This window comes from Centroberyx gerrardi, chromosome 21 (genome assembly GCF_048128805.1).
Source record: "Centroberyx gerrardi isolate f3 chromosome 21, fCenGer3.hap1.cur.20231027, whole genome shotgun sequence".
NCBI classification, from domain to species: domain Eukaryota; kingdom Metazoa; phylum Chordata; class Actinopteri; order Beryciformes; family Berycidae; genus Centroberyx; species Centroberyx gerrardi.
The window spans coordinates 10,411,171-10,439,169 of NC_136017.1; the positions used below are offsets into that span (position 1 = coordinate 10,411,171).

General features: G+C 43.8%; 1 protein-coding gene across 1 annotated transcript in view; it reads left to right on the plus strand.

Moving 5' to 3' along the window:
• Nucleotides 1-18,675, plus strand: part of xirp2a (xin actin binding repeat containing 2a) — a 44,721-nt gene extending 26,046 nt beyond the window's left edge. Inside the window, exons 4-11 of the mRNA XM_078291140.1 lie at nt 802-977; nt 4,415-4,558; nt 6,145-6,231; nt 6,926-6,995; nt 7,358-7,461; nt 8,131-17,536; nt 18,314-18,447; nt 18,538-18,675. Coding sequence (XP_078147266.1) covers nt 802-977; nt 4,415-4,558; nt 6,145-6,231; nt 6,926-6,995; nt 7,358-7,461; nt 8,131-17,536; nt 18,314-18,408 — 10,082 coding nt within the window. The 3' untranslated portion in view covers nt 18,409-18,447; nt 18,538-18,675. The remainder of the gene's footprint in view (nt 1-801; nt 978-4,414; nt 4,559-6,144; nt 6,232-6,925; nt 6,996-7,357; nt 7,462-8,130; nt 17,537-18,313; nt 18,448-18,537) is intronic.
• Nucleotides 18,676-27,999: the final 9,324 nt, after the last annotated feature.

Genomic DNA, 27,999 nt, shown 5'->3' on the forward strand with positions numbered 1-27,999 from the left:
TTGCAGGAAGAAATGATCTAAGGATGCATGCATCAGTAGAGGGCATTCATGTCTTACAATGCAAAAAATGGAAAGCTGTCAAGTGATTTTATCTTGTTTCCAGACCTATCAAGCTTTTTTTTTATGATTATTTGGGTAACACTTTACAATAAGGGTACACTAAGTTAAGGGTTAGTTAATGCTTAATAAGCATTAACTAACCCTTAATTAACAGTTAACTAATGTGTAATTTACGAATGGTGTTCATGTTAACTACGGTATTAATTTATACATTATTTAATAGTTTATAAAGATGACTATTAAATAATGCATAAATTAATACCTTAGTTAACATGAACACCATTAGTAAAAGATTACCAGACACATTAATTAACTGTTAATTAAGGGTTAGTTAATGCTTATTAAGCGTTAACTAACCCTTAATTAATGTACCCTTATTGTAAAGTGTTACCATTATTTGTAGTCAAATTATCTCACTGCACTGGCAGATAATCTTACTGGTTTTAATAAATTTCTCTTGACACATGCCAATATGACTTCTTTCAAGAAATCATCATAAAACAATCAAGAAAATCCTGAAACAAGAAACTTTCTACAAGATAATTTCATTTTTACCAAGTAAATGTCCTAAAACAAGTTACAAAAAAGTCAAATACTTTGAAACTTATGAAAATTATCTGCCAGTGCAGTAATATGATTTCACAAAAAAAAATCCTAAAATGAGCTTGATAAGTCTGGATATTTAGCAAGTTGGTCAGTTTTGCAGTGCAGAAGTTAAATTCCTTGTGTGTGTGTGTGTAGCTGCAGGCAGCCCAAGTGGACCCAGGTCAGGACGTCCTGAGGAAGGGGTGAGCCAGGGGAACGGGGCCCCCAGCGCCGAGGACCAGGAGCTCGAGTCGGTGTCGGTGAAAGAGCGGCGGGCCATGTATCAGGCTGCCGTGTCCAAGAAGGAAACCAACAGTTCCTCCTCCGCCGCGGTAAGACGATACTTCCACAAGGATGTAACCAGAGCCGCCGCTGAGGATATGCAGGCAGCCGCAGAGACGGCAGACAAACACATAAATGGACTCGGACACATAGCAACACACGGGCGTGGATAGCCACACACACACACGCACACACACACACGCACGGTTAGAAAGTCGCGGCACACAACACCATCACATCAGTGTGATTTTTAACCGGACCTCTGGACAAAATGTTTTGCAGCAAACACAGATGAACCCACGCAGCCCGCACAAAGCCATGTCCTCAAACATTATTTATCTTTTCATTAAAAAACAAAAACATTTATGAATACCCCTTAGTCATTAGTCATTACCAAGGACCAAAAAAAAAGCAACAGCAGCTTTGAAAAGCCTTCATGCACTTATGCACCAATAATTCAACGTGTGAGCATGTATTCAGCCAAGGCCATTACAGTAAGTCGGCTCAATTTGTAAAATAAAGCCCTGTGAACTGGAACATTCTTGTTCTTTGCCTGTAAATTATGGCCTACTACTAGATTACAGCTTAATAGGACTATCTGTTACAAGCACGCAAATGTTACTCTTATCTGTTTTGTGTGATAGAGGGATGCAAAATGGCGCACAGCTATGCCTCTTAATGTTGTGCCTGACATCTAAACACTTAACATTGATGATGCCTTGATGGTCATAGCTCTAGGCTTTAGGCTCGTCCGTAAGAACTACTTTTAAATGCTGAATGTTAGATAGCAGCAGATATTCTTTTAACCCCAGCCTTATGTCCAGTCCTTGAATCTATTGTACCGTGAGGTGATACTTGATCAGCAGTCTACCAGCATCTCTGTGGCCTCCTCGCCACCCATGTCAGTCATCAGACAACACTGCAGCGGGTTCACAGTGGGCGAACCTGCCACCTCCCGGAGTCTTCCGACATGGATGAGGCAACCCAGCTTCATACTCATGCAACGAGCCACAAGAGGCTGCGCTTTACACTGACTTTAAAACAGCTAGAGGCCATTCTATCAAGTGACGGAAGCGAACTCAAAGATAATAAAAAATATATAGAATCAAAAATCGAATGGAAATAAACTCAAATATTCAATATTAATTAAATAATAATAATGATGTTATTCTTCCCCCAAGCAATATTGCTCTAGCTCCAGGTATGAGTGGTGATTGTCAATTAGTGCATTAATATTTACATTAACTATTACCTGGTCAGAGGTTTGCATTTATTGTAGTAATAAGACGCTTGAGAATATTAAAGCAGATGAGCGGTGTTGTTAGCATAATGCAAAGTGCTGTTTGCTGTTGTAAAATCAGCTTCTACAAAACACCATTGTCTTAAACAACAAGCGCAAAAGTTCAATAAATCTTTTATTTTTAATCGACGATAATTAAATAAAACCAACAGCTAAATCGTCCACCAAGGAATATGTTTGCTGAACAGTAGCTAAACAAAGTGGTTTGCTAAGTGGCATGAGTGCTGATTTTCGGTCAGCGCATGAATATTTATATGAACAATTAAGCGGTCGCGGTGTGTGTGTGTTTCCAGGGTGTTTTACAGCAGCGTCGGAGGGGACTCCTCCAGTCAGAACCGCTATCCGCTTTAGAAATTATCTCCTTACACTACACTTCAGGTTTTCCTTCGTAATTGAGACTACGGCTGACTCGACAGCGCCACCACCTCCTCGACCTCAGCTGATCCTCGGTGTCGTGCCTCATGTGGCGGCCACTGACAGCCGACTGTGTGTGTGTGTGAGTGTGTGTGTGTGTTGGGGGTAGAGGGAGAGGGGCAACAAGACGGAATCTGCATGGGAATTTTTGTTTCTCCTCTTTACCTTTTACAGCTGTTGTCAGTGTGTCCACACAACTGTGTAAAGATAACGGCTCCTGTCGTAACAGTCTGTCACACAGCGCTACTTCCTCTGTCCATAACTGCAAGGAGAAGATGATTTATTTTATTTTTTTTATTGTTTACATGATTTAAAGTGATAGAAGAGCAAGGGAGAGATCTAAGAAAAAGTCCTGTGACATACAGAAGGAGGTTTCTCTCAAGTGTATGGGTTCAAAAATCCTAAAAGAATCTTAAGAACTCACACACTGATAAGAAGGGAAGAAACAAAAAGTTTAGAAAGTGTGAAAACTAAAGGCACACAACAGAAATAATATACTGTATATATATAACAAAATACAATAAATGTTCATGATGCCCCCACACTGCTCCTGTGGGTGTGTGCTTAGCTGAGCATGTAATGTGTTTGTATGACAGTCATGCTAAATGATAGATAACATTATCTGATGATAGATGTTTATTATTATTATTATTATTAAACCTTTATTTAATTTTAATGTTAATTAAAATTTTAATTTTAATGTTAATTTAATCCAATACTCATGTCATATCAATGAGTCTATTGTACCTTCAAATAATAAATTATTGATAACAGAGTGATCTGTGGTGTGACATGTCACCCACATAAACTCCTGTGAATTAACTTGAATTAATTGTGAAGAAAAACACACACACACACACACACACACACACACACTAGCAACAAGCAGGGCAACGCTCATTTATATTGTATTCTTTCCCAGAAGCTATATGCAGAAACGCACGTATAAATGTTTTATTAGGGAAATAATTGACAATCCTGAAAGGAGCTTATTGTATCAAAATAGTCTGTGTGTTTTTATCCAGATCCCGTAGGGTCTGGACGGCAGTTTCCATACTGATTAGATTTAGACTCTGTCCATTTGCCTTTTGCAAAGCAACTATGCTTTTGTGTTTTCCAATTTTTTGGACTCCTTTCATAGCTCAATAATGATTAGCAAAAAAACATGTGAAAAAACTGTGTGTTCCTTTAAATTGAATAATCTGCAAGAACTAAATATTGATGTTTGACTTTCCACTGTGGGATAGATATGAAAAAAGTAATGACATCAAACTTGCCATCTTTGCCGTTTCAGAAATTTCTACCAAAAACATACACTGGTGGTGGCTGCTGCTATTCACTTATTTCTATTTGTTTTGTTGATGACAAAGAAGTGACTTGTCCAAAGACCGCCACACATTGCAAGCACTGAATCTGTCACTAACCTGGACTCATTGGAGGTGGGACCTAAATGATCTTGCCTACTGCTCTTTACCCCCTCTAGAGGATCCCAGAGGAAACCCTTCACCTCTGATGTTAATCAAAGCAAGCAGATGAGCTTTTAATATCACAGCAATCATGCTGTGTGTTGAAGAAAACCCAGCACTGCTGATGCTGCGAAACGCATTAGCGGATGATTTGAAATATGCTGAAAGAACAATGATGGGAATAGAGATCGGTTCATGTTGGGTCAAATCCAATCTCCTACATCCTACACAAACTGTACAGTGTATTCAAACTATGTATAATGCATGGGTTTCCGGGTGTGATTTTTGTTCTTGCTCTTGCTGATAGATAATGGATGAGTCGGAGGCCTGTTCGCTGCCAGGTGGCCTGGCCAGTGTAAAGAGACAGTTTGAGAACCAGGAGTTTGCCGCCTCCTCCTCCTCCTCCCAGGCTTCTGTCACCCAGGTGCATTTCCAGCAGAGATCAGTCCAGGTAATGTAATCTCCTTGTAGTTTATGTATATGTGTATGTCAGCCATACACGTTCCTTTTTCCTGAATTCCCGCTATTCCCAGTATACGAATTCCCGTTTGTTAGTCTTACCTTCTATTTGTGAACATGAACAACTTTCTCATGAAGCCAGAAGTACAGAAAGGCTCAAGGCTCAAGCATGTGATGTCATCAGGCATTAAAGTCCCCATGAAATGAACTCCCATTACTTTTACTTCCTGGTTTAACAGAGTATCTTTTATGGTGACCTCATGCTGCACTAGGAGGCGTAAACATAAATTTCTAACCAATAAAACCATCTGATTTTTCAACAGTCTCGCCCCTCCGCACCCCTCCCATCAAATAAAATTGCCTTTCTCTCCTTGACCCATATTCAATTTGTATCCCTCACTGCATTGTGTCCCGCCCCAACATCCTGTTTCAAATCAAGAAAGTAAAGATGCCGTTTCATGGGGTCTTTAAGTATGCAGCTTCTCCGTGAATTGGGAAAGATGGGAAAGATGACAGGGAGAAACTAGGCAAAAGGCCACTTTTTCTTCTTCCCATAGGAACAGGAAAAAAGAGTGGCATTGCCCTGTCTGTTCCTGAGCTGTATGTAAATTGGGAAATATATGACAGCCACTGAATGATTTACATGCCGCTGTGGCTCTTTATTGAAAAAACTGTGGCTGGCGTGGCTTTGACTCAGCGGGGTTCTTGCAGGAGGTCAGACCAAAGAGGGCACCTTGAACTTTACTCATCTATCTGGCACTGTCATGCAGTGCGTGAGGAAAATGCCAGAATGAGTTAGCAGCCTGCGATGGGGCTGTGGGCTCTCACCGGATCTCAGTGAAGTAAGGTCAATTCTGCCCCTCCATGCATTCTTCCCATCTGCTCATTCAAGCGGGAAGCAGAATGGATTCATTGAGCGCACGAGGACCTTGCTGAATACTAAATTTTACATAGGGGGTTTGGGAGGGGAGACGCCCGAGTCTGTTTGATCGAGTTATTGCTTCCATGCTGCAGCAGCAAACCACTTTCTACTCATCTCTTCTTCACAGGTGTAATATGTGAGCGCTGTTTTAAAGCCGGTTGTACATTGGGAAAGATATTACTCTGCTGTAAGTGGTTGCAGAAGTGCAGAGCTCTCCCACCATGTATCTTTCATGTCAGCGGTAGAGGATACAACCAGAAATTCCATATTTCTCTTTCATCTCGTTCAAATTGCATGAATCTCACTGGAGGAAATGGCTGATGCCGTTTTTTACAGTTTTTGTAATCTATTGCCGTTTCTTGCCACCACTGCGCTCCTCCTTTAGCGGAATTTAAACTTAGTTGTTCTCTCTGGAGAAGCTCCGTAATGGAAAAACATTTGTTATTTGTCACAGAAAGATTTTATTAAGCTTCCTCAGAGTATAAAAATTACTTACGCTCCTGCTGCTACATACAGCTTGCAGTCATAAGGTGATAAAATCATGGTGTGTGTGTATGGCTGTGTGTGAGTGAATGCCTGGGTGAATGTGTGCCTGTACATGGTGAGAGTGAGGAGGGATTCAGTGTGTCTACATTGTTGTTTTCTGTGTGTGACAGGAGGTGTCCAGCTCCTCAGAGGTGACGGTGAGGAGCAGCACCAGAGAGGTCGTCCCCACCACCACCCTCTTTCACGATCAACAAGAGGTACCAACATATTACACCCACCATTTATCACCAACTGTAGGGTAGAGTGTTACTGCTGAAAGGCTGCTAAAAATAAACTGTGACAGAGTCTGGATTCTTTGGCTTTTGCAGCAATTTGTGGTGCCTTTTATACACTATGTACACTACCAGTCAAAATTTTGGACACACACATTTTTCTTTATTTTTACTATTCTTCACATTTTAGAATAATAGTAAAGACATCAGAACTGTGAAATAACACAAATGGAATTATGCAGTGACCAAAAAAAATGTTAAACAAATCAAAACTATCTTCTGTTCTAGATTCTTTAAAGTAGCCGCCCTTTGCCTTGATGGAAAGGCAAAGGCTTTGGAAAGAAATTCATACATAGGCATCAACTTCACTATTTATATTTGTCTAAGAAACACATTTCAAGCATTTATGCATAAGCCTTTAGATCAAAATGGCTTTAAGATAATGAAAAACATTCAATCAGGTGTGTCCAGTGTATATTCTTTTTATTGCATCTATAACCTTAAAAAGAGTCAAATCAAGTCTGTGAAATCTGCCTTATACTGTAGTTTACATGACAAGGTGGGGCAGGGTACAGGACATTAACCTCACTCTAACCCCTTTACTTCTCACTGATTAAATTAATTGGAGGCAGCAGTGCTATTGCCTTTATACTAACGGTTTGCTGCCATCTTTTCACAGGTGACCCACGATCAAAGAGTCCAGCATAACAATGTGGCCGCCAGTTATGGAAACCATTACAATGAAACAGGTTGAGAATGACATTATTCTGCTCATGCCTTTTATATTGTAATTTGCACTTTTTATCACAGTACTGCTTGTGTCCTGTATATTAATGATTGTTCCCTCTATGGCTGAATAAGGAATGAGCTGTGAAAATGAGTTGGAGTGCAGATGATTTTCTATTCAGTGCATAGCAGCAAATCTAATCAGAGCAAAGGCAGGAAGGTAAAATATTGGAAAGTGGAAATTGGGCAATCACCGCTGCATGGTTTCAGAAAATGAAAACTACTCAGGTTTTTAATGAAATGATTTATTTCTCTTTCCAATCCCCCTGAGCTCCCTCACTGGGAATGACTTAATGAGGCAGTCTTCTTCTTGTGTCTAATTCAGTTATGCTCGTCGGAGGAGAAGACCTACCAAAGGTTTCCACTCAGGCTTTGAAGGAGCAGTATGAAAAAACAATTGAGGAAGCTGCACCAACCAAGCAAATTAAGGTAATGATGTTGTCTGTTTATCCAAAAACAAGATATTATGGGTTTTTTTTATGAAGTATCAGCATGGCGATGAGGCCACATCATGATCATCAATGGGAAATTGTGTATGCCATGAGTGGTGGTGAATAAATTGGACTGGATGAAAGACCTCATGTCATTATAAAGGGAATGTCAGAGAATTTTCACAAATGTTAAAAGGAAAATCCAGCCTAAAACAGAATTCACATTACTGTGTGTTATTCCTGTGATCTTCAATAAATATTTCAGTCAAGTCAATAATTAGGAACACGAATAATTAACCCTCCGCCAAAGCTTGAACCCAGAAAGCCAGGACTAATCTTTGATGTAGTCACAACTATAACTTCTGTTGCTACTTTGTGCTTTTACACCGAAACAAGATTCATTTCTTGGTTCTGTTGTTTCTAGCTTTGGGAGAGACTATTTTGACTAAACTGCACAGAATCATAGAAATAACATGAATTCTGGTGTAGGGTGGATTGTTTTAATTTTACATTGCTTCTCTTCATTTCCTCTCAATCACTCTTTACTTCTGAGCTGTGTCTTTCTATGCTTTTGATAGAAAATTGAAAAAAATTATCTTCATTTTCTAACTGCAACACAACTTTCACTGTCCTTCTCTCCTTAACTAACACTGCTTATGAACTATAGGTTGATGTGGATTTCAACCAGTTTCAATGGGCACCAGTTACTCAGTCCTCCAAAGGTTCAGCCATGACTAGCTATGACACCTCCTCCACTGTAAAGACCGCCACCGCCTCTTCATCAGCCTCTGCCTCCTCGGTGGCTTACGAGACGACAGATCATTTCCCTCCCCCGCCCACCGACCTGCTGCAGGTGACGCATGAAGTCCCCGAGTACTGGGTCTCTCCCCAGCCTTACGACCCAGCCTCCCAGCAGAAGTACACCATTAACAAGGAACAATACTTTAAGCACAGGGGCATGGCTGAGCTAAAGCGCCTGTACAAGCACATCCACCCAGAGGTACGCAAGAACCTTGAAGCGGAGTTCTTAAGCCAGCTCACCGAGGCGGAAAAGGCACAGTTGGACAGCGAGGAAATGGTGGGAGAAGTCCAGCAGGCGCGCTATGTGTTTGAAAACGACGGCAGTAGCCCCAGTAAGTGTTTGAGCCCTGACAGAGAGGACCTGGAGTGGGATGAGATCCTTAAAGGGGAAGTGCAGTCCATGCGCTGGATGTTTGAAAACAAACCGCTGGATACTATCAAAGATGACACTCCAGATGAGAATGAGGTGAGGAACATCGCTCAGCAGGAAATCATTGCCGGTAAAGATGTCAGATACACAGCGTGGATGTTTGAGACTCGGCCCATGGACGCTTTGGGGACGGAGACTCTTGATTCCGCTGAGCAGTCAGAAAAACTGACAGAACTCGCGAGAGGCGATGTCCGCACTGCTACCTGGCTGTTTGAGACGCAGCCGCTCGATTGTCTGAATAAGATCTACCAGGAAGACGAGCAGACCCTGGATGTTGTCGTCACTAAAGACATCGCCGGAGGAGACGTGAAAACCGCCCGGTATCTCTTTGAGACCCAGCATCTGGATTCCCTGGGTAAAACAGAAACCATTGAAGAGAGTCACTTCCTGAACCTGAAGTCCGAGCTCGAAGAGATCAAAGGGGAGGTGAAGACGACCACTCGCATGTTTGAGACCCAGCCCATGTGTGTCATCAGGGGAGATTCGGGGGAGATGCTGGAGATCACCACCATCCGCAGGGAGGAGACGGAGAAAGGAGACGTGAAGACATCGCGCTGGATGTTTGAAACCCAACCTCTGGATTTGATTAACAAAGACCCTGCTATGGTGAAGCTGATCTGCGGTGTTTCCATGGAGGACAACATTCAAGGGGGCGTGAACAAAGGTAGATGGCTTTTTGAGACACAGACCCTGGACACCATTAAGGATGAGGAATGGGAAAGTTCCAGGAGGCAAAGGGAGGAAATAATTGGAGCTGATGTGAGGAAGCATTGTCTGGTGTTTGAGACTCAGCCTATGGATTCTCTGAAAGACAATGCCAATGCCAGACCTTTACCTTCAGAGGAGATTGTAGGAGGTGATGTTCGATCAGCAAAACATCTGTTTGAAACAGTACCCATGGAAAATCTGAAGGATCTCCCTGAAGTGGGCAAGCTGCAAAAAATGGTTGCATCTGAGGAGGAAAAGGGTGATGTGAGACATCAAAAGTGGGTCTTTGAAAGCCAACCGCTTGAAAATATAAGGGAAGAGAAGAAGGAGATTACAAGAACTGTGAACGTAGAGGCTCTCGACAAAGGAGATGTAACAAACTATAAGGAAAGGTTTGAAAACATGGATTTAGGTAAATGTGAGGGAACACAGAGAATACAAGTTGAGGGTGTCACAAGTGGATCTGTCAAATCCAACAAAGTTCTTTTTGAATCCACGCCTATGTACGCTATGCAAGACAGCTCCGGCCATTACCATGAGGTGAAAACTGTGAGGCGTGAGGAGATTGTGAAGGGAGACGTGCGGAGCTGCAGATGGATGTTTGAAACGCGCCCTATCGATGAGTTTGATGAGAGCATCAATAAGTTTCAGATCATAAAAGGTATATCAAAACAAGAGATTGAGTCAGGGGATGTCAAAACAGCTAAGTGGTTATTTGAAACTCAAACACTTGATGCCATAAAATCTTTCAGCAATTGTGAAGATGAAGAGCATAAAACTAAAGAAGGTATTGAAATTGAGAAAGGAGACGTGAAAACTTGTAGGTGGCTATTTGAGACTCAACCAATGGACGTCTTGTATGAAAAGGTAGAGAAGACTGAGACTGATGTCGAGGAGGTCCAAAAAGGAGATGTCAAAACCTGCACATGGCTCTTCGAGACCCAGACACTTGATAACATACGTGACCATACAGAGTCGGAGTCTGAGACCATTCTGAAAACCTGCACTGTAAAGCAAGACGACATCCATGGAAAAGATGTGCGTCTGGCCCGCTTCCTCTTTGAAACCGAGAATCTTGAGAACATCACAGGTGAGGACGCCGGGTCCTTCAGGAGGGTTACAGAAATCAACATCCAATCAGGCGATGTCTCCAGGATGAAGTACATCTTTGAGAATCGTTCCTCTGACATTATGAGCTCTACCTCTGAGGAAATGATGCACAGGTTGAAGACGCAGCAGGCCGAGGACATCCAGAGGGGAAACGTGGTCAACTGTACCTGGATGTTTGAGAATCAGCCAATAGATGCCATCCACGATGAAGCTAAAGAGAACAGGGAAGCTCGCACTGTGACTGATGTGCAGGGCGGCAATGTAGATAAAGGCCGTTTCATTTTTGAGACTTATTCTCTGGATCAAATTCAAGAGGAGTCCGCTGAGACTGATATTTCAAAACTCACTAGTCACATTAGAGAGGAGATAGAGAGGGGAGATGTGAAAAACTACACCATGATGTTTGAAACTCAGCCACTGTATGCCATCTGTGACAAAGAGGGCCACTACCATGAAGTAACAACGGTTACCAAGGAAGAAATAATGAGAGGAGATGTGGTGGGGGCCCGATGGCTATTTGAGACTAAGCCTCTGGATTCAATCAGAGATTCGGAGGAGGTCTATGTTATTAAAGCCGTGACTGAAGAAGGCATCAACAAAGGAGATGTTAGCTCTGCCAGGTGGAGGTTTGAGACGCAGCCTCTGGATGAAATTGCAGAAGACATGAAAGTGAGGTCTAAAACAGTCGCCGACATCCAAGGCGGTGACGTGAAGACGAACAAACAACGGTTTGAGACTGATGAGATGTCGCAGAAGTACGTCAGAACTGTTAGCGTGAGCGAGATCCAAAAAGGAGATGTGAGGTCTGCCACGTGGATGTTCGAAACACGCACAATTGATAAGATCCACGGTGAAGGCACTGAATACGATGCAATGGAAACAGTGACAAAAGAGGAAGTGATGAAAGGGGATGTCAAACAGTCCGTGTGGCTCTTTGAGAAGCAGCCACTTGACAGCATCAAAGAGACTGATGACACAGAGCTTGTTGTCGCAAAGGAGGAAATCCCCCAGGCAGATGTGAAGACAACAACATGGCTATTTGAAACCACACCTTTCCATGAATTTAATGAGAGCAATGTGGAAAGGACAGAAATAATGGGTAAAAGCATTAAAGAGACACTTGAAGAGCTTTATTGTCAGAAGATGGTTGACTCACAAGGGATTCTTATTGAGGCGGATGAGATTGGCGATGTTCGGATGGCCAAATATAAACTGTGGAACCAGGAGGCTCCACAAATCCAAAAGGAAGAAGTTATCAGAGGGGATCTGAACAACATTATGATGAACCTCCTGAACCGCAGGGAGGCCACAGAGAGGGGCATAACTATTGACAAGGAGGAGAGGGGTAACATCAACACCACAGTGAAGCAGCTATTCAACCAGGAAAAGGGAATCAATGTTGAGAAGGAGGAAATCATCCGGGGTGACATTCAAGAGGCCATAAACAATCTGCTCAAGAACGAGGGCTCCTCCAAGCGTGGCATTCTGATTCAAGAGGATGAGAAAGGAGATGTGAGAATGACTATTTATTCCCTCTTAAATAAAGAGGAGGGAGCTAGCGTAGAGAAAGAGGATATCATTCAAGGCAATGTCAGCAGAACCCTTCATCGACTTCTGTCCAACCCAGATGCAGAAGACTCTAAGAGGATAAGGGTGGGAGACACAGAGAGAGGTAATGTGAGCTTTTACTCCACGTGCATTGAGTCTGGAGCCTTGGATTACCTGAAACAGCTGCAGTATGAACCTGACGAGGCCCCGGAAAAGGTTGAGAAAGAGCACATCATCGGTGGTGACATTGAAGAGACCAAACTCATACTGAGAAGGAATCACCAGCAGATAGGTCGCACAGTTGCAGAGGACGATATAGTCCCTGGTGATGTACCCAGCACTGTTCAGGTGTTCATGACTGAGCCTGCCGCTACATACAGAAACCTAGAGAAAAAAGACATTGTTAAAGGTGACCTCACTGCAGCCCTGGATTCCCTGACCCAAGCCATCAATCAGAGGGTGGTAATAGAGAAAGAAGAGGTAGTAAAAGGAGACCTATCCACTACTTTGAAGTCTCTGGAGGAGGCCCAACATCAAGCCAAAGAATTGGAAAAGCCAGAAATTGTCAGGGGAGACATCAGAGGTGCTCTGGAGTCACTGGAGAAATCTGCAATCGCAAAAACTGAAGCAACTGTCGAAGATTTAGTGCCAGGTGATATCAAAGGGACCCTGAAGTCCCTGGAGGAGGCAAAGCAAGCTGTGAAAGAGGTGGAAAAAGAGGAGATTGTCAAAGGAGACATTCACACTGCCATGCAGAGTTTACACGAGGCATCAAGTGAGAAAAAGATTTACCAGCATCAAGTGAGTGAACAAGGGGATGTTAGAGGCACCATCCAGCTCTTGCTAGAGCCTTCCACCTCTCCAAGAATGCAGCGCAGGGGAAGCACTGAAGGAGATGTGAAAACATCCATAAAATCCCTCTACGAAGGACAGGAGGCAATGCTGGTTGAAAAGGAGGAAGTAATAAAAGGTGATGTTCAAGGGGCTATAAAGTGTCTAATGCAAAAAAAACAATATTCAAATCCAAAACGTATGTATCCTCCCAAGAAAGCAAAAGTGCCTGTGAAAAATCCATTAACTGCGAAGCAAGCGGAGCATGAATGCTTACATGTGGCTAAGAGTGAGAGTGTAGCAGTCAATCCAGCCCCCGCTGTGAAAAACCTTTCTCAGAGCAGTGAGTCAGAGAAGCACATACAGAAGCACACCGAAAGTAAATCAGTGAAAACTAATGTCATAACCAAAGAGGACCACTCTCTTTCTGCAGCCAAAACAGACAATACTTCTGAGGCCTGTCAACACATGAGCATAAAAGAACAGAGTGTGAAACAGAAAATGCTGCCCCTACAGAAAACACCGGCTCCCAAGCCCATTATGATAAAAAATAAACAAATGACTAATAATGAGCCGGTGGAGACAAAAGCAGTTGTTGATATGAATGTGATGAAAGAGGTGCAAAACACATCACAGACAAATGTTTCAACCAAGCAAACACGTGAAACAAAGACAATCAGACAGGTGCAAACTACAGTGACAGAGCACAAGACTGTCACGCAGAAACAAAATGTAACCGTGTCAGAGCATGTGTCTGCCTCGCAAAAGCAAAATGCTACAACAGAGAATAAAGCTCTCGCACAAAAGCAAAACATCAAAAATGTGAAGAGTGATTACCGTAACCTTGACATTAAGGGGAAAGGCATGATCAAAAAGGGGAAGCCAGAGATTCACTTCCCCCCTCCTCCCTCTTCCCCTCCGCCGCCTTCAGAGTCGGAGCTCTCCCTCCCTCCGCCTCCGTCACCGGTGGTGGAGAACCCAGCACCCCCCACATCCCGCCCCCCTATTATGAGACAAGACAGTGATCTCCCGCCCCCGCCCCCACCCCCACCGCCTCCTGTGGAATGTGTGAAGTCTGAGCCAGAATTTTTCCCTCCTCCCCCTCCTCCTCCTCCACCCTCTGTGACCGGACAAGATTTCCTTCCTCCGCCTCCCTCGCAGCAAGAGCTTAACGCTATGCCTCAGCCTCCCACTGTCAAGCCAGGGAAGCCAGTCGGCAGGCCCTTATTCAAGATGCCCAAGCCGCAGGAGTCACCCAAGCAGCCCATACAAGTTAAACCCAAATGGCAGAAAAAGCAGCCGACCCCTCCTCCACCTCCACCACCTCCTCTCCAAGAAACAAAGGCATCAGCAGGCCTTAAGGAGGAAACTAAAGTCCAGGAAGTGAAAAAAGAAGTGACTAAACAGGCTGAAACAAGCAAGCTGTTTCAGTCTGAATCAACAGCAGCATCAACAACAAAAATTCCAGCAAGCATCCCAGTTGTTAAACCAACACAAAAGGAAATGCCACAGCCACCTAAAAAAGCTTTTGTCCCTCCCATTAAACTGCCTCCACCTCCTGAACCCACTCCAGCGGCAAAGCCTAAAACTTATGCCCGCAAATTCAAAACCCCTCTCATGCTTGCAGAGGAAAGGTACCGCCAACAAAGAGTGGACAAAGAGGACACAGACAGGAGTAGAGTTACCACTCCCACCTCTCCCCCTATTAATATACAAGTACAAGCATCCTCTGTTGCTAGTGGCGAGGTTTCCACAGCACAGAAAACTGAGAAAGAAGTGACCATGGAAGCAACAAAAGCAAAGGCTGAAGAAGCTAAGGCCATTTCCAAAGAGGAAATATCAGCGCAAGAGACGTCTGCCAAAAAAAACCCTTCCCACATCCCTTTGAGCAAGCCTTTGATCTCTATGGTAAATAAGAAATCGGCTCCTGGATCTACAAATATTTCCTTAGATAAAAAGCAAATCACCAGTGAGCAGTCTTCTTTGGTCTCCTCAGAAAAAACACATGCCTCGTCTGATGTCATTAAAAAAAGTCAAACAGCATCCTTGGCCAAGAATCAGACTGTTGCTGTCTCGGCTGCTCAGTCTCATCATGAGGCCTCCAACATTAAAGTCCAGTCATGTTCTAATGTGGTCACTTCTTCAGTCACGGAGCAGCAGCAGTTCATTAAGAAATCTACCACCAAGTCTATCGCTGCCACACAGAGCGCTGTCCAGGAAAATGTAAATCTTCAAAGCCAGTCTGCGGTGACATTGAAAGCTGAAGATGTAAAGAATATTAATATGCCTCTGACACAAGAAGGAAAAATGACTCCCTCTCAACCTACTAAAATTCCAAAGGTAACTCCAAGCTTCAAGGTGAAAACCTTTAAGATGCCAACAGAGAAGAAAGAGGAGAAATGTGACATTGTGGGACAAAAAGAAACAATGAAAAGTGAATTGCATTTACAGCAAGACAAAGATATTTCACAGAAAAGTGACACAAAATTGATTCAGGAAAGCAACCAGGTGACGTCAGCGAGAAATGAGATCAAAGCAGAAATGAAAGTAAAAGAGAAGAAAGATCAGGTGGCCTCACCTGTACAAGAAACTAAGCTGGAGGTTCAAATGAAAAAGGCAAAACAGGTGTCAAAGAGAGAGCATGAAGTAAAGCAGTCCCCGTCGATTAATGTTTCTATGCCCAAAGAGATTAAGATAATGTCTGTGCCAACTCCTCAAGGACAGGGCCACATATCTGGCTCCCACAGTCAGCAGAGCATGAAGGCAGAACACAGTCAAAGACATGAAGAGATGGTTGTGACTGAGAGTGTGGTTCAGCAAAGCTTTCAGAGGCAGGAGGCTGTTCATACTCAAAAACAGCAAATAAAGATTTCCCAACAGCAGCAGAGAGCAGAAACAAATAAAATGCAGGTAATGGCTGGAAAATCAAAAGGTGAGCCTAAGGATGTGTTGGTGAAAGGTAAAACGGCCCATACAGATGAAGCTCAATATTCAGAAGAAAGCATGGACTTGGAGAAATGTAAATTAATGCAGAAGCTACTTACTCAAATAAAAGAGCTTCAGGGTACACCCAGCAAAATAGACTCCAGTGCTGTCAGGACGATTATAAGTGAAGTCCCTGACTGGATGATGGGCTTGGATGAGAAAAAGAACTTTAGTGAAATTGCTCTTCAGCAAAGTAAGAAAAAGCTAAAGGAGATGATTGTCTACGTTAGAAATATTGTTCAAGCAAAACTCACATTTTTGGAAGAAAACTTGACAGCCGTGGAAAAGCAAGACAAAGAAGCACCATCAGCACCACCTCCGGTGCTTCCAAAACCTGACAAGAAAGTTTCCAGTGGAGCAACTGCAAAGATATCTAAAATTAGCATTGGCTCGTCCAAAGTAGAGACACAAAAGAAGGTGGTTGAGGAGAAAAAGTCATCTCATAAGAGCAAAATGCATCAGGAGCCGAGTGAGGCGACAAACATCGATCAGACAGTTTCCTCCCCGCTAACAAGTATCCGCACTCCATCACCCACTTTCATTAGTATTGAGTCAGTAAGGAGGACAGATTCGCCGCTCAGAGTGACCCCTTCTCCTCCACCCTACAAATCTGCCGGGACTCCGCCACCCCCTCCTCGCAAGTCATACACACCCACATCTCACTTCAGCAGGGCCACACCCTCTCCCACCCTGAGCCGTTCAGAGAAGTTGATGAGGCTGAAGGATACTACCACTAAACTCTCTCGGGGCATGACCCCTCCTCCTCCCATGCCGGTGCCGGAGTTTTTTGCAGCTGAAAGAGAGGAATCTTCTCCATTTAGTGACAGAGAGACTCACTTAGAGACATTTGAACAGGGGCTGGCAGATGTGACAGAAATGGTAGACTCCATGATGACTGTCAAGGACAAAAAGTCTTTCTTTGAGGAGGCCCAGAGGGCTGAGGTCAACAGGGCTTACAGTCGGAGGGATCCCATCGACATCCCAGAACGCCTGGGACCCGAGTCTGAGGAAGTCCCAGACACTGTGAATGTAGACCTTCTGAAAGAGGACCTCCCAAGGGTTGACCTGTCAAAGCTGGTCAACAGATTTGAATCTCCGCAACCAAAGGTTTACGCCAGAAAAGACCCCATTGTCATCACGGAGAGGCTGGGGAGCGACACGGAGGACGCGGAGGCCGACCCCAAAACTCCAAAAACTGAAGAAGTTCCTTCATTCCACGTCAAAGCAATAAAGGACGTGTTTGAGACCGGAGAACATAGTTCCCAGGCGGCCAGAGAGCTAAGAGAACAAATAGAAAGAAGAGAACCTGAATCGGCCTATTCCGAACCGATGGGGCACTCCGAAACAACATTGGTCACTGAGCAATTCTCCAACATCGATGACTATGGAAACATGACAAGCGGGATGAGGAGCGAGACAACCATGCACTCCGAGTCCGAGAACTCCCTGACCCGCGGCAGCCCTCCGTCCTACGCCGACGTGGTGCGGGGGAATGTTCCTACGGTAGCCGTTCCCCCCGAGGCCTCCACCGAGGAACTGCTGAGGAACTTCCAGCAGTCGTGGGCCGAGAGCCAAGGGGTTTTCCAGAACCTGGGTTTCAGCGTCACAGAGCAGAGGACGTCGCAGTTCGTAACGCACCAGCAGGAGACTGTCGTGACGGGTAAACCGTGCTGTGCAGCATGAGGACACTAAACCAAACAAGAGTGACGGTGTGTTTAACATGCTTTGAGTGTGAGAATTAAGGGCATCAATGGCATTGTGTGGAAAGAAAAAACATTAACATTTATTTCACTGCATTTTCTTTGATGTGTTTCCTTTCATTTTAAAGTATTTATTTCAGTAACTGCTAAAGCTTTGAAGAGCTAGTATCTCAGGTACTGGCAGTTTCACGCCTCTTAAGATTCATAGGCTACAATTCTTCTTGTTTATTTGTGCCTCGGATGTGTGAAGCTTATTGTCAACAGGCAATGATGATAACATATTGGACTAATATTTTTCACGCTTGGGTGTGCGATGCTGAGTTTATTGGAAGACAATGGAGGATTGTTTGAATTGTATCCAGCAAAAAGCGCAACACTGTTTTTCATTCCTTTATACTCTTCATTTCAAGGTGCATGATAAAGTTACACCTGCCGTTCCATGTCAGTGAAGTGAATTCCAAACAAAGTACTACTTTAAAACACAAACAAATAATCAAAAACCTGCTGTAATTGAATTTTCACATTCCAGAGTTCTTATGAATAGCACTCACAATCCATATAACGCAAACCATTATTAGAAAATGAACTGTATTGCAGTTAATTGTCATTACAGTACATTTTCTAAAACCTAATTGAATCTGCACCATATTGATATGCTGAATTGATGATATTTTGTTTGTTATCAGCTCTTAAATCAAAAGGAAATGATAATAAATATTATTTTGTCCTTTGTGCAGAAAATACGAGTTCCAGAGTCCGAACTGTGCACGGTGTGTCGGAAGAGGGTGTACCCCATGGAATCGCTGATCGCGGACAAACAAAACTTCCATAAAAGTTGCTTCCGCTGTGAACACTGCAAAGGCACACTAAGGTGAAACTATTTCACAGAGCAACATCACTCTCATTGTTTTCATTCACTGTACTTGTATTGTAACCTCTGTTTTTTTCTTGTCTTTGATAGCCTTGGCAACTATGCCTCTCTCCATGGACGAATGTACTGCAAGCCACACTACAAACAGCTGTTCAAGTCCAAAGGAAATTACGACGAGGGATTTGGACAGAAACCACACAAAGAACTATGGAACGCCAAGAACCAGCAGAATTCGGATGAAAAAACTAAAATAAAATCACCAGCGCCTGAAAAGATGGTTATGGATCCCGCTGCCCAGAGCAGTGCCACTGCAACAAAGGTAGATGCATCAGTCACACATGATGATGACATAAGCAAAGCGGATGAAGACAGAAAGCCCGCCAGTAAGATTGCTGTCGTGTGGCCCCCGCAAACGGATTCCCCAAAGAAATCCTTCAGTGTGGAGGAGGAGCTGAAGCTGGTTAAGCCAGCATGGCCCCCTCAGGAGGGTTCGACACAGGAAGACGAGAACCAAAGTCAGCCTATTAAGCCTTCATTAAAAGAGTCTGATAATCCAGCCGCGAAAGCAGAAAATGGACCCCAGGAAAATGCCACAGTGCAAGAGAGTGCCTCCTTAACAGAAAATGTGAAAAAGCCTGAGGAGACTCCAGTAGAGAAGGAGGCTTTGCCCTCCTCTGCAGCAGCCATTGAGGCACCAGTGAATGTTACTCCCACTCAAGAAACCAAAGAGTCAAACAGCGGCAATGAGGCCGTAGCGCAAGTGGATTCTAAAATTGACTCTGAAGCGAACGCTGGAGTGGAGGTGAAAGCGAAAAGTGAAGGGAATGATGGCGGAGCTGCGGAAAGCGCGAAAGAGGCCGAGAAGGATGAACAGAAAAGTGGAAAGGGGGACGAGGAAGTGAAAGTAAACGGGCACGACGGACAGACGGGAGGTGCGCCGGGCGAGAATGCGAGCCAGGAGGAGAAAGATAAAGCAAATAATGACAGCGTGAACAATGGGGAGGCTGTAAAGGTCACGGTAATAGATGAGGCGCAGGCTGGACAGGCGGCGAATGCAAACTCAAACAATAACAACAATAATGGCCAGTTATTGCCTGACCATGGAACCCTGTCTCAAGTGCTTGATGTGGAAGAGGGAGAGAAAAATCAGCCGCTCTCTTTCACAGGTTCAAGTACAGTGGCAGATTTTTTACTCGATGATCACTGTGGAGAATCAAAATGGATGCCAACTGATGTGCTACAATTGGCACAGAGGGATGATGCTTTTGTGCCAGTGGGTGCCAAATGTATGGAAGCCACAGACTGCTATTCAGACACAAATTTCTTTACTGGGAGCGCTGAGGGAACGTTCCCTTTCAAAAACGAGGCCACTGAGCCAAAGATTAGCACATCAAGCTTCCTCGAGGACATTTTCGCCGGCCTCAGCACGAGCGGCTCCAGCCTGCTATCCGATTTCAAATCCGACATCTTCGGTCCATCTGCCGGCGAGACGCCTCTGGTGTCGGCGCTGGATGACCTTTTGGATTTTGGGATGGAGTCAAGAGAGAGCGCGGATAAACCCCGTGATGCGAGGGGAAAGGATGAGCACACTGACAGCTTTGCCACAAACTTCAGCGCAAACAGGGACGGCACTTCTCTGTGGGCGGATGACGATGAATCCCTGACAGTGGAGGAGCAGATCAAGAGAAATAGATACTACGATGATGACGATGACACCGACAACTGTTGAATTCGACTACGACCGGCCCCCGTCAACTAAAATCAGGCAGCGTTGACCACATGCAATTTCACACCCAAGTCCATGGAGAGATGAACTGATCTGATTTATTTTAGCGTTTCTTTTTTTTTGTACTGAGATTTAAAATTATATTTCTGCTCTGTAATTCACTATCTAGGTTTGTTTGGATGCTGTTTGGATGCACCTGGCGTGCAGAGAATAAGTAAATGGAAAATGGATCTTTGTTCTTGTATGTTACTTGGTATGCATATCTGTTTTTTTCTGATTTTGTGGAAATATCAAAACAGGGCTATATCTGCAATACGCAATTTGCAATATGCGCATTAAATTACAAGCATAGTGGTTTTCTTTGTTGCTTTGTTTGAATGAATGGCTGTCAGGTTTCCTTTGAGTCTGAATAAAGAGGTTTTTTCTTTTCCAATTCTGTTGTATATCTTCTGGTAGAAGTAAAGCCTCATAAAGTCGACACTACATGACTTTTTAATCAGTAAGTGCACAGACAAGGGAGAGTGGTAATGGTACTTAGCTGCATCTCATTGTGTGGCTGGGTAGTTTGATCTATGGCCTACCTAGATAACACAGTCCAGCTGAGATCTCTTTGGCTAAAGTCGTATTGATTTTCACTGAGGGAGCAGGCCTGTTGTAGGAGTTACAGATTTTTCCATTAGGTGGCTTTTGTCACCTCTGACAGATCTTTTTTTTTCTTATTTCCCACTCAGTTACAGCTTGATGACATGGGGTAATTGGCTTAGAAAGACCCCCACTGTAATGCTAATTACATGTGTAAAAGACATACTGTAGTGCTTAACACAGTCTGTGTGGGTCATGCCACTTCCTGCTGACAATTCCTTTCAGTAAGCACTTATGTTCTTGGTTCAAAAACAAACAGCATCCTTTCCTGGAATGCTGTTTGGCGTCTTTTTAATTGGGCTATTTTGTCCTTTTGCTGTAATGTTTTATTTGATAGATCCAAAACAGATTAAGTTTGGTTCTTTTTAATCATTTTAGCCCCTTGCCATCTAGTGATTGATAAAGGCTAGACAGGTATAATGCCCAAATTGTCCCACCAGATGCCCCATGGCAACCATTTACCACTGGTGCCCCACACTGCCCGTGGTCACCATTAGACCCTGTACATTGCATCCGCCCAGTCAACTGCCCACCCAATCACATACACCAGTCAAAAGTCTGGACACACCTGATTGAATGTACTATGTTTTGCTTGAAACTTGTTTCTTAGACAAATATAAATAGTGAAGTTGATGCCTATGTATGATTTTCTTTCCAAAGCCTTTGCCTTTCCATCAAGGCAAAGGGTGGCTACTTAAAATAATCTAAAATATAAGATAGTTTTGATTTGTTTCACACTTTTTTGGTCACTGCATAATTCCATTTGTGTTATTTCATAGTTTTGATGTCTTTACTATTATTCTAAAATGTGGAAAATAGTAAAAATAAAGAAAAATGTGGTGTGTCCAAAGTTTTGATGGGCAGCGTCAAAACTAAAAATAGCTGCGTGCTCAGTAGCACATAACCAAGGTGCAAAATTCAAAATACAAATATATATTTATATTTAAATACAAAACCTGGAGCTTTTGGGGTCCTTGGTGTCCCAAGGGCCTGTTCCCCACATGTCCTGTTGGCAACCCAGAAGTCCCAGCCAGGTATCATCGAAGCTTCATTGTCATGTTTTTAAGCAAATGATGAAGTGTTTGACAGAATCGGTCGATCACACCGAGGTCTCCTTTAAAATCTTCGCTATAGTTAATTGGGTCGTGGGTTTATTTTTGCCCGGAGGCCATCAGATCAGTCGGGCATGACAAGCGGTCGCTCTGTTGCTTGAAAGTCAATCCCCGTTAAACAAAGCAGCATCCTGCTCGCTTCCGGACCGATTGGCTGCTCTTCCTCTCATCAGGCGGTGCTGATTGGACAGCTCCTCTCCTCTTCTCTCCTCTCTCCTCTCCTCTGCCGGCTGCAGCCTCCCCTGCTCTCCTCTCCTCTCCCCTCCACGCTCCTGCCGGGAGAGGCTGAGCAGAGCACAAACCTGCACAGTCTGGGACGGACACGCCAGCGTCCAGGACAAGTTGTGTACCGACGGGACATGGAGAAACAAAACGGGTAGGTTTCGGAAAAAAACAAACAAAAAAATGCTGGAAAATGCTGCGTTTGTCCAGCGTGCTGAGTGTCGCGCGGCATCCTGCACGGTATCCACGCTCTCCTGCCGCCGGACGGACGGTGCATTTGGAAGTGGGATTCAGTTAACGGCTGGATGAATCCATATAATCTAGTGTTGTGCTCGCTGTTTGGTTTATGAATGCGTCATTTGACCCTGGCTCTGGTAGTTAATTTCGCCCTTTGCTGTGCCGCGAGCCAAAGCGGTGCGCTTTATAAGTACAACTGCACAGCCCGGTTTACATCTGTGGGAACGGTGGAATTTACAACTCGCCTTTTGAGGATTACTTTGAATAAATGTTAGTTTGTGTTGTCGGATGCAACTAGAATGGCCGTGCCTTGTGCGTGGGGGCTGAAGAGGTGTTTGTGGAGCTGCTGCCTATTGTGTGAATATTACTGGGATTAGGCTCTGCTCTCTAGGTTAGCCTGGAATCACTCAGACTTAATCTCGCGTTTTAACTGCATACCATCATTTTAATAGGAAGTATAGGCTTTACGGTGTCTGGCATATTGGCATTGGATGTGTGTGTGTGTGTGTGTGTGTGAGAGAGAAAGAGAGAGGGAGAGAGAGAGAGAATAAATCCAGATAAGTAGATGAGTGCATTGTGTATTTCCTAATGCTGTGCACTTTATAGCCTAATATCAAATAGAATGATGTATCTGGCTGCTAATCCATGTCACTTAACATGAACTAGTAAAATCCACCAGTCCTGTGTCCCATTCCATAAAGGATGGGTGTCATGATATTGTGGTATATCACCCTGTCAGATACTGCAACACTACTCCGAGGTGGAAAGGATAGTAAAAATGGAAAGCGAGGGATATAACCTTCTGTGGCAAGCTGCTCAATGGGATTTTAGCTTGTAGTCAAGGGGTCATAACAACAATTCATGGCCAGTGTCCCTGCTTGCTGTGAACAGTATGGCCTAATCCTCCAAAAATCCATTTCTAGAGATTTACTTTGACAGTGCCTTTGCAACATGAATGCCACAGATCTCAAATGCATCTCCCTCCCTGCAGGACTGATCCTCTTTTTGGAATTACATCGCTCCTTGAAGGCGTTACATCAATACTTTTTCTCACTGTTTCTTGTCAGAAAGTAATGCGGGAGAAGCCAAGCCCATCTCTTTTGTGAGCACTGTCTCTTTCAACCTTACAACACTGCCAGGGTCGTTAATACCGGCAGCCCTGCCAAATTCTCTCATTTAAGCCTGTGTGCTGGCACTCGACCAGAAACTGATATTGTATGAGTGGGGGGAAAAAAAAAATTCCATTTAATTTCAGAAATGTCCCACAGTTCTCCATTCATCTCCCGCGGCAAGAAATGCAGTGGTTTAATCTCAATTAAGTGATGACATATCAAAATGGGCGCCTCGCACACGTGGATGAGTTCAGACGACAATGATGGACATGGTTTTGGGGGGTGCAGTCTGGTGAATTTAAGGTAACAGAGGAACTGGTTTCTGTGTTTCTAAACAGCACAGACTAGATGTTAATTGGTCTCAATGTGCATGACTTCCTCTCACTAGTTCAATTTCTGTCTTCTGGCAGACAGCCTGCTGTAACATGGCTGTAAAAACTGTGTTTGACTAAGCAGAATCAGGACAGAACTAATTTCCTGCCACTGAAGCTCTAAGAAATGCACAGATTTACAACAGTAAGGATTTCAGATCAGATCGTCAAATTGTCTACAATGTTCCTCACAGCTCCTAATGATTTTCAAAATGATTCTGATAGTGATTGCGGATCAATAAGTTGCTGCTGCCGCATTAGGTAGAGCTGCCTTCTTGCTGACTATTGTAACTTGTCAAAAATCATTGATTTTTACCATATGGAAGGACTCTTTTTTTAAACACTGCCTTAGTAAATCATTTTAATGTTAAACACATGATGATCTGAGTCTTATCACAGCCCATCTATCTATGAATATGCTGTTTACATCTGCCATGTTGTAATCTGCATCCTATTAAAGTCCTGTGAAAGGAGGCATGCCCCTAGGTGTGAATCTAACAGTCCTCGTTTTAACTCGCTTAACCCTTTGTGTGTGAAGGCATCATGCGTGTCAGAGTTATTGGGTGAATGTGACACAGCGAATCGATCTTTTGAAATGTCCTGCACTAAATAATGTGATGGCATTCTCACTTGTAGCCTGGAATAGAAAATTGAGCACTTTTTTGGTGGGCTGAAATGAATCCAGAAAAAGCCCACAGGCAAGAACAGATCGTCTTAATTACATCTTTTTTTTTTTTTTTTCCCTGGAAATGATTGGAATTCGATTTATGGGACTACTGTGTTCCCAGACAGAGATAAACTGTCTGTGACATTGATGAATGGCATTTGTAAAGAGCACAATAGAAAAGTGTATTACAAACCAGCTTATTAACTTGTTCACAATTTATATGCACTTCAGCTTTTGCCACTGTTATTCTTGTCAACGCAATTTAAAAAGGGGGAAATCTGTCATTTCGTGGGTTGTTGTTTGGTATCGCAGGCTATGGCATTTCAAGGCCCTCGGGGATCTTATTCCTTTCAAGTGTACAGCTTGGCTTGTCAAATGTCACTGCTGTTTTGTACGAGTCTTCTTTAGAAACTGCTGGTTTTAGGTTCTTTTTTTCCATTCACCGCCGTTGGTTTAATCCTATTTGTCTGGCAGATCTGATGTGATGCTCCTGGCCAGTGTGAGAATCCATTACAGTGTCAGAATTCTCTTTTTTTACCTTTTATTGTGCCGGCACTATTTTATGTAATATTCTACATCCTATATCTCCTAGATGATATAGATGCAGTGACGACTGTATGTCAATGGTCACAACTTAAAGGAAAAATCAACTTGGTATCAAACCGCTATTATTAGTGATGTACCTTGCATTTCTGGGTCCATTTTGCTGTTTGGTGGTGTGTTTTTCTTATTTCCCCAGATAACTGGCCAAACATAGACGACTTGAAATAAATTTGACGTGACATAACATTGAGATATCTCCAGCGCAGCTACAGTGGAGTTTAAAAGCAGACATTTTTTTTTTCAGTTATCTTATAAAACATCAATGGTAAACATCATGGTTTTGATGTCAGAATCAAAGAGCAAGGGCTTCTTTCCAGACTCACCGACGTTCAACAATCATACAGGGAGAAATCCATTGTAGAAGAGGCAGAGAGAACAATTTCTCCACTGACTGCAGCCTCAATAGACCAGAATGCAATCCAGCCACAAGACATGTTGCGTTTTGAGTAACTAAATTCACCACTGCTGGCGTCATTGCTCCCAAAATCCCTATCATTGGGCAGCAAGATCCTTCAACTGGAGGGATTCAAGTCCCCATGTCGGCAAGCATCCGCCCTGCTCAAGTGTCCTTGAACGCAACACCGAATCCCTCCAGACGGCAGCTGACCCATCACTCTGACCTCCTTGAGGGGGAGGGCAGGCAAAAAGAGATTTCCCTTCAGGGATCAATAAAGAATGATGCTATTATTATTCACTTGACCTTTACTGAATAATTAACGGTCACATTGTTGGATTTGATCACACCATGAGAAAGCAAACCGGAAAAGAAGAGCAGTGCCCAGTCCTCTCCTTTCCAGCAGTATTAAGGGATTCTGTGTAGCAGCTCATAATTTACAATACATTACATTTTATTACTGTCTTATTACACTTTAATTACCCACATGAGGAGGCTGTAACTTGCAGCGCTGTCGTCTTTTATAACGCCTCCAGTTTTGTACTTCTGTGGCTGTTGGATTTCAAGGGATTTCTGCCTGTGATTTTTTTTCCTCGTTCTCTGAGGGTATTCAGTGGTTTCACACTGATGTGCTTTGACCTATGCTGTTCCTCCACTCTCTCTCTCTCTCTCGTCCTCTCTCTCTCTGTCTGTCTCTCTGGAGAAGGGTTTGGAAAGCATCACAAGTGGCTCTGCATTTCATCTGTCTTGCTTCGCTCATGGTGGGGTTGTGATCATCTCTGTCGCTGCCGTCCAAAGTTTATTGGATCGTTTGATAATCCTGTTGGCCGATGCTAAAGCACACATGTCCCCGGTTCTGCATATAACTCCTAAGGCTCAGATGAGAGAGTCGAGTCTGAAGCCAACCGCAACATACTGTGAACATACTGAGTCCCTTCAGCCCGTGCAACAATGTGGCTCATGAATAAATGAATAAACAGGCTATAGTTGTTTGTTAGTACAATTGTATCACAAAAAAACATGCATAGCACAGCATGCCTAGTGGCACGGCATGGCCAAGAAGAAAACTAAGCGACATGTGTTGGCATCTATTTTACTGTTTTTGTTTACAAAAATGACAAATGAGATGGAATGCCAAAGAGATGAGCTGTTATTATCCCAAAATGCTCAGCTGGCAGATGTCTGCTCTCATTTTCCTGAAGACAATAAACCAGCGTGATGTGAAAAGACTCTGCCTCAAAATGGCTGTCATGCCCCCACCATGCATTTGGGGTTGATGAGGTGAGTTACTGTTGGAAAACTTCCCCAGCCAGGTCTGATAAAGCACAGGCGCGCGAACACAGTCCATTAGCTTCTTCAATTAAATCACATGGCTGAGTTTGAGAGGGTGGGGGTTGGGGGGGTGGGGTGTCCGGGTTAAGTGCTGAATTGCATTTTCCCCCCTTTGTGCAAAGCTCTTAGGGTCACGCCGGTTCCTTTTTAACACTGCAGTCTTATCACACAGCTAGTTAGACAATCTGTGCGCGGGGAGTCAGCTAGCGTCACGGCGGTCCCGCTGGAACGCCACTCCCCCGCAGCGCGTTATCTCCTTCTCCACCGCTACAAGCTGCGCTCGCGCGTTGGCCGCCGCCGCCGCCGCCGCGTTCTCGTTTTTTCCACGCGGCGAGGCTACATGCAAAGCCCGCCGAGCCCCTCCGCCACCGCAGTTGGCATCGGATGAGCGCGGAGCCAAGTCTCCTAGCCCTGGGTTTTTTTAATTGGGTTCTGATGACGGGGCTTCGCCGGTTTGCCAAGCTGGCCGGTGCGGCCGCTGATGTCTCCCGGTTCCCCTCGGTCAAGTAGATGATTGGATTTTCACCGGAGTGGTCAAATAACATGGGGGTGGTGGGGCGAGGGTCCTATCTGCTGCCTCCCTCTGTTTAACTCTACTGGGTCTTTGGCCTCCCTAAGCCTCTAAGGGAACTGAATTTGTACACTGCAAAAGAAGTCCGTCTTAACGAGTCATTTAGTCTCATATTCAGCCTTTTCCTTAAACCAAGAGAAAAATTCTACCAATGGGGTGAGATAACTCCACTTGTTTCCAATGCAGCTTCACTTGTTTCAGGAATTTTCTAGAAATGAGTGTCAACATCATGAAACAAGTCAGAATAACGCAGATCACTGCACTGCTATCAAGAAAATGACACGATTCTACAAAATTCTTGAAACAAGTTGATTTACATTGGAAATCAGTGAAATGATCTAACTCCACTGGCAGATTTTTTCACCTATTTTAAGAAAATGAAGACTTTAAGACTCAATAATAAACTAAATGACTTGTTAAGATGGAGATTTTTTGCAGTGTAGAATAGGAATGAGTATAGTAAGAGGAAGATTTTGTTTTGCGTGCATGCAGAAACCATGAGGTCACGCTTCCACTTATCTCTGCTGCCGCATGGATACCTTGTCACTCCGATTTTGAGGTTT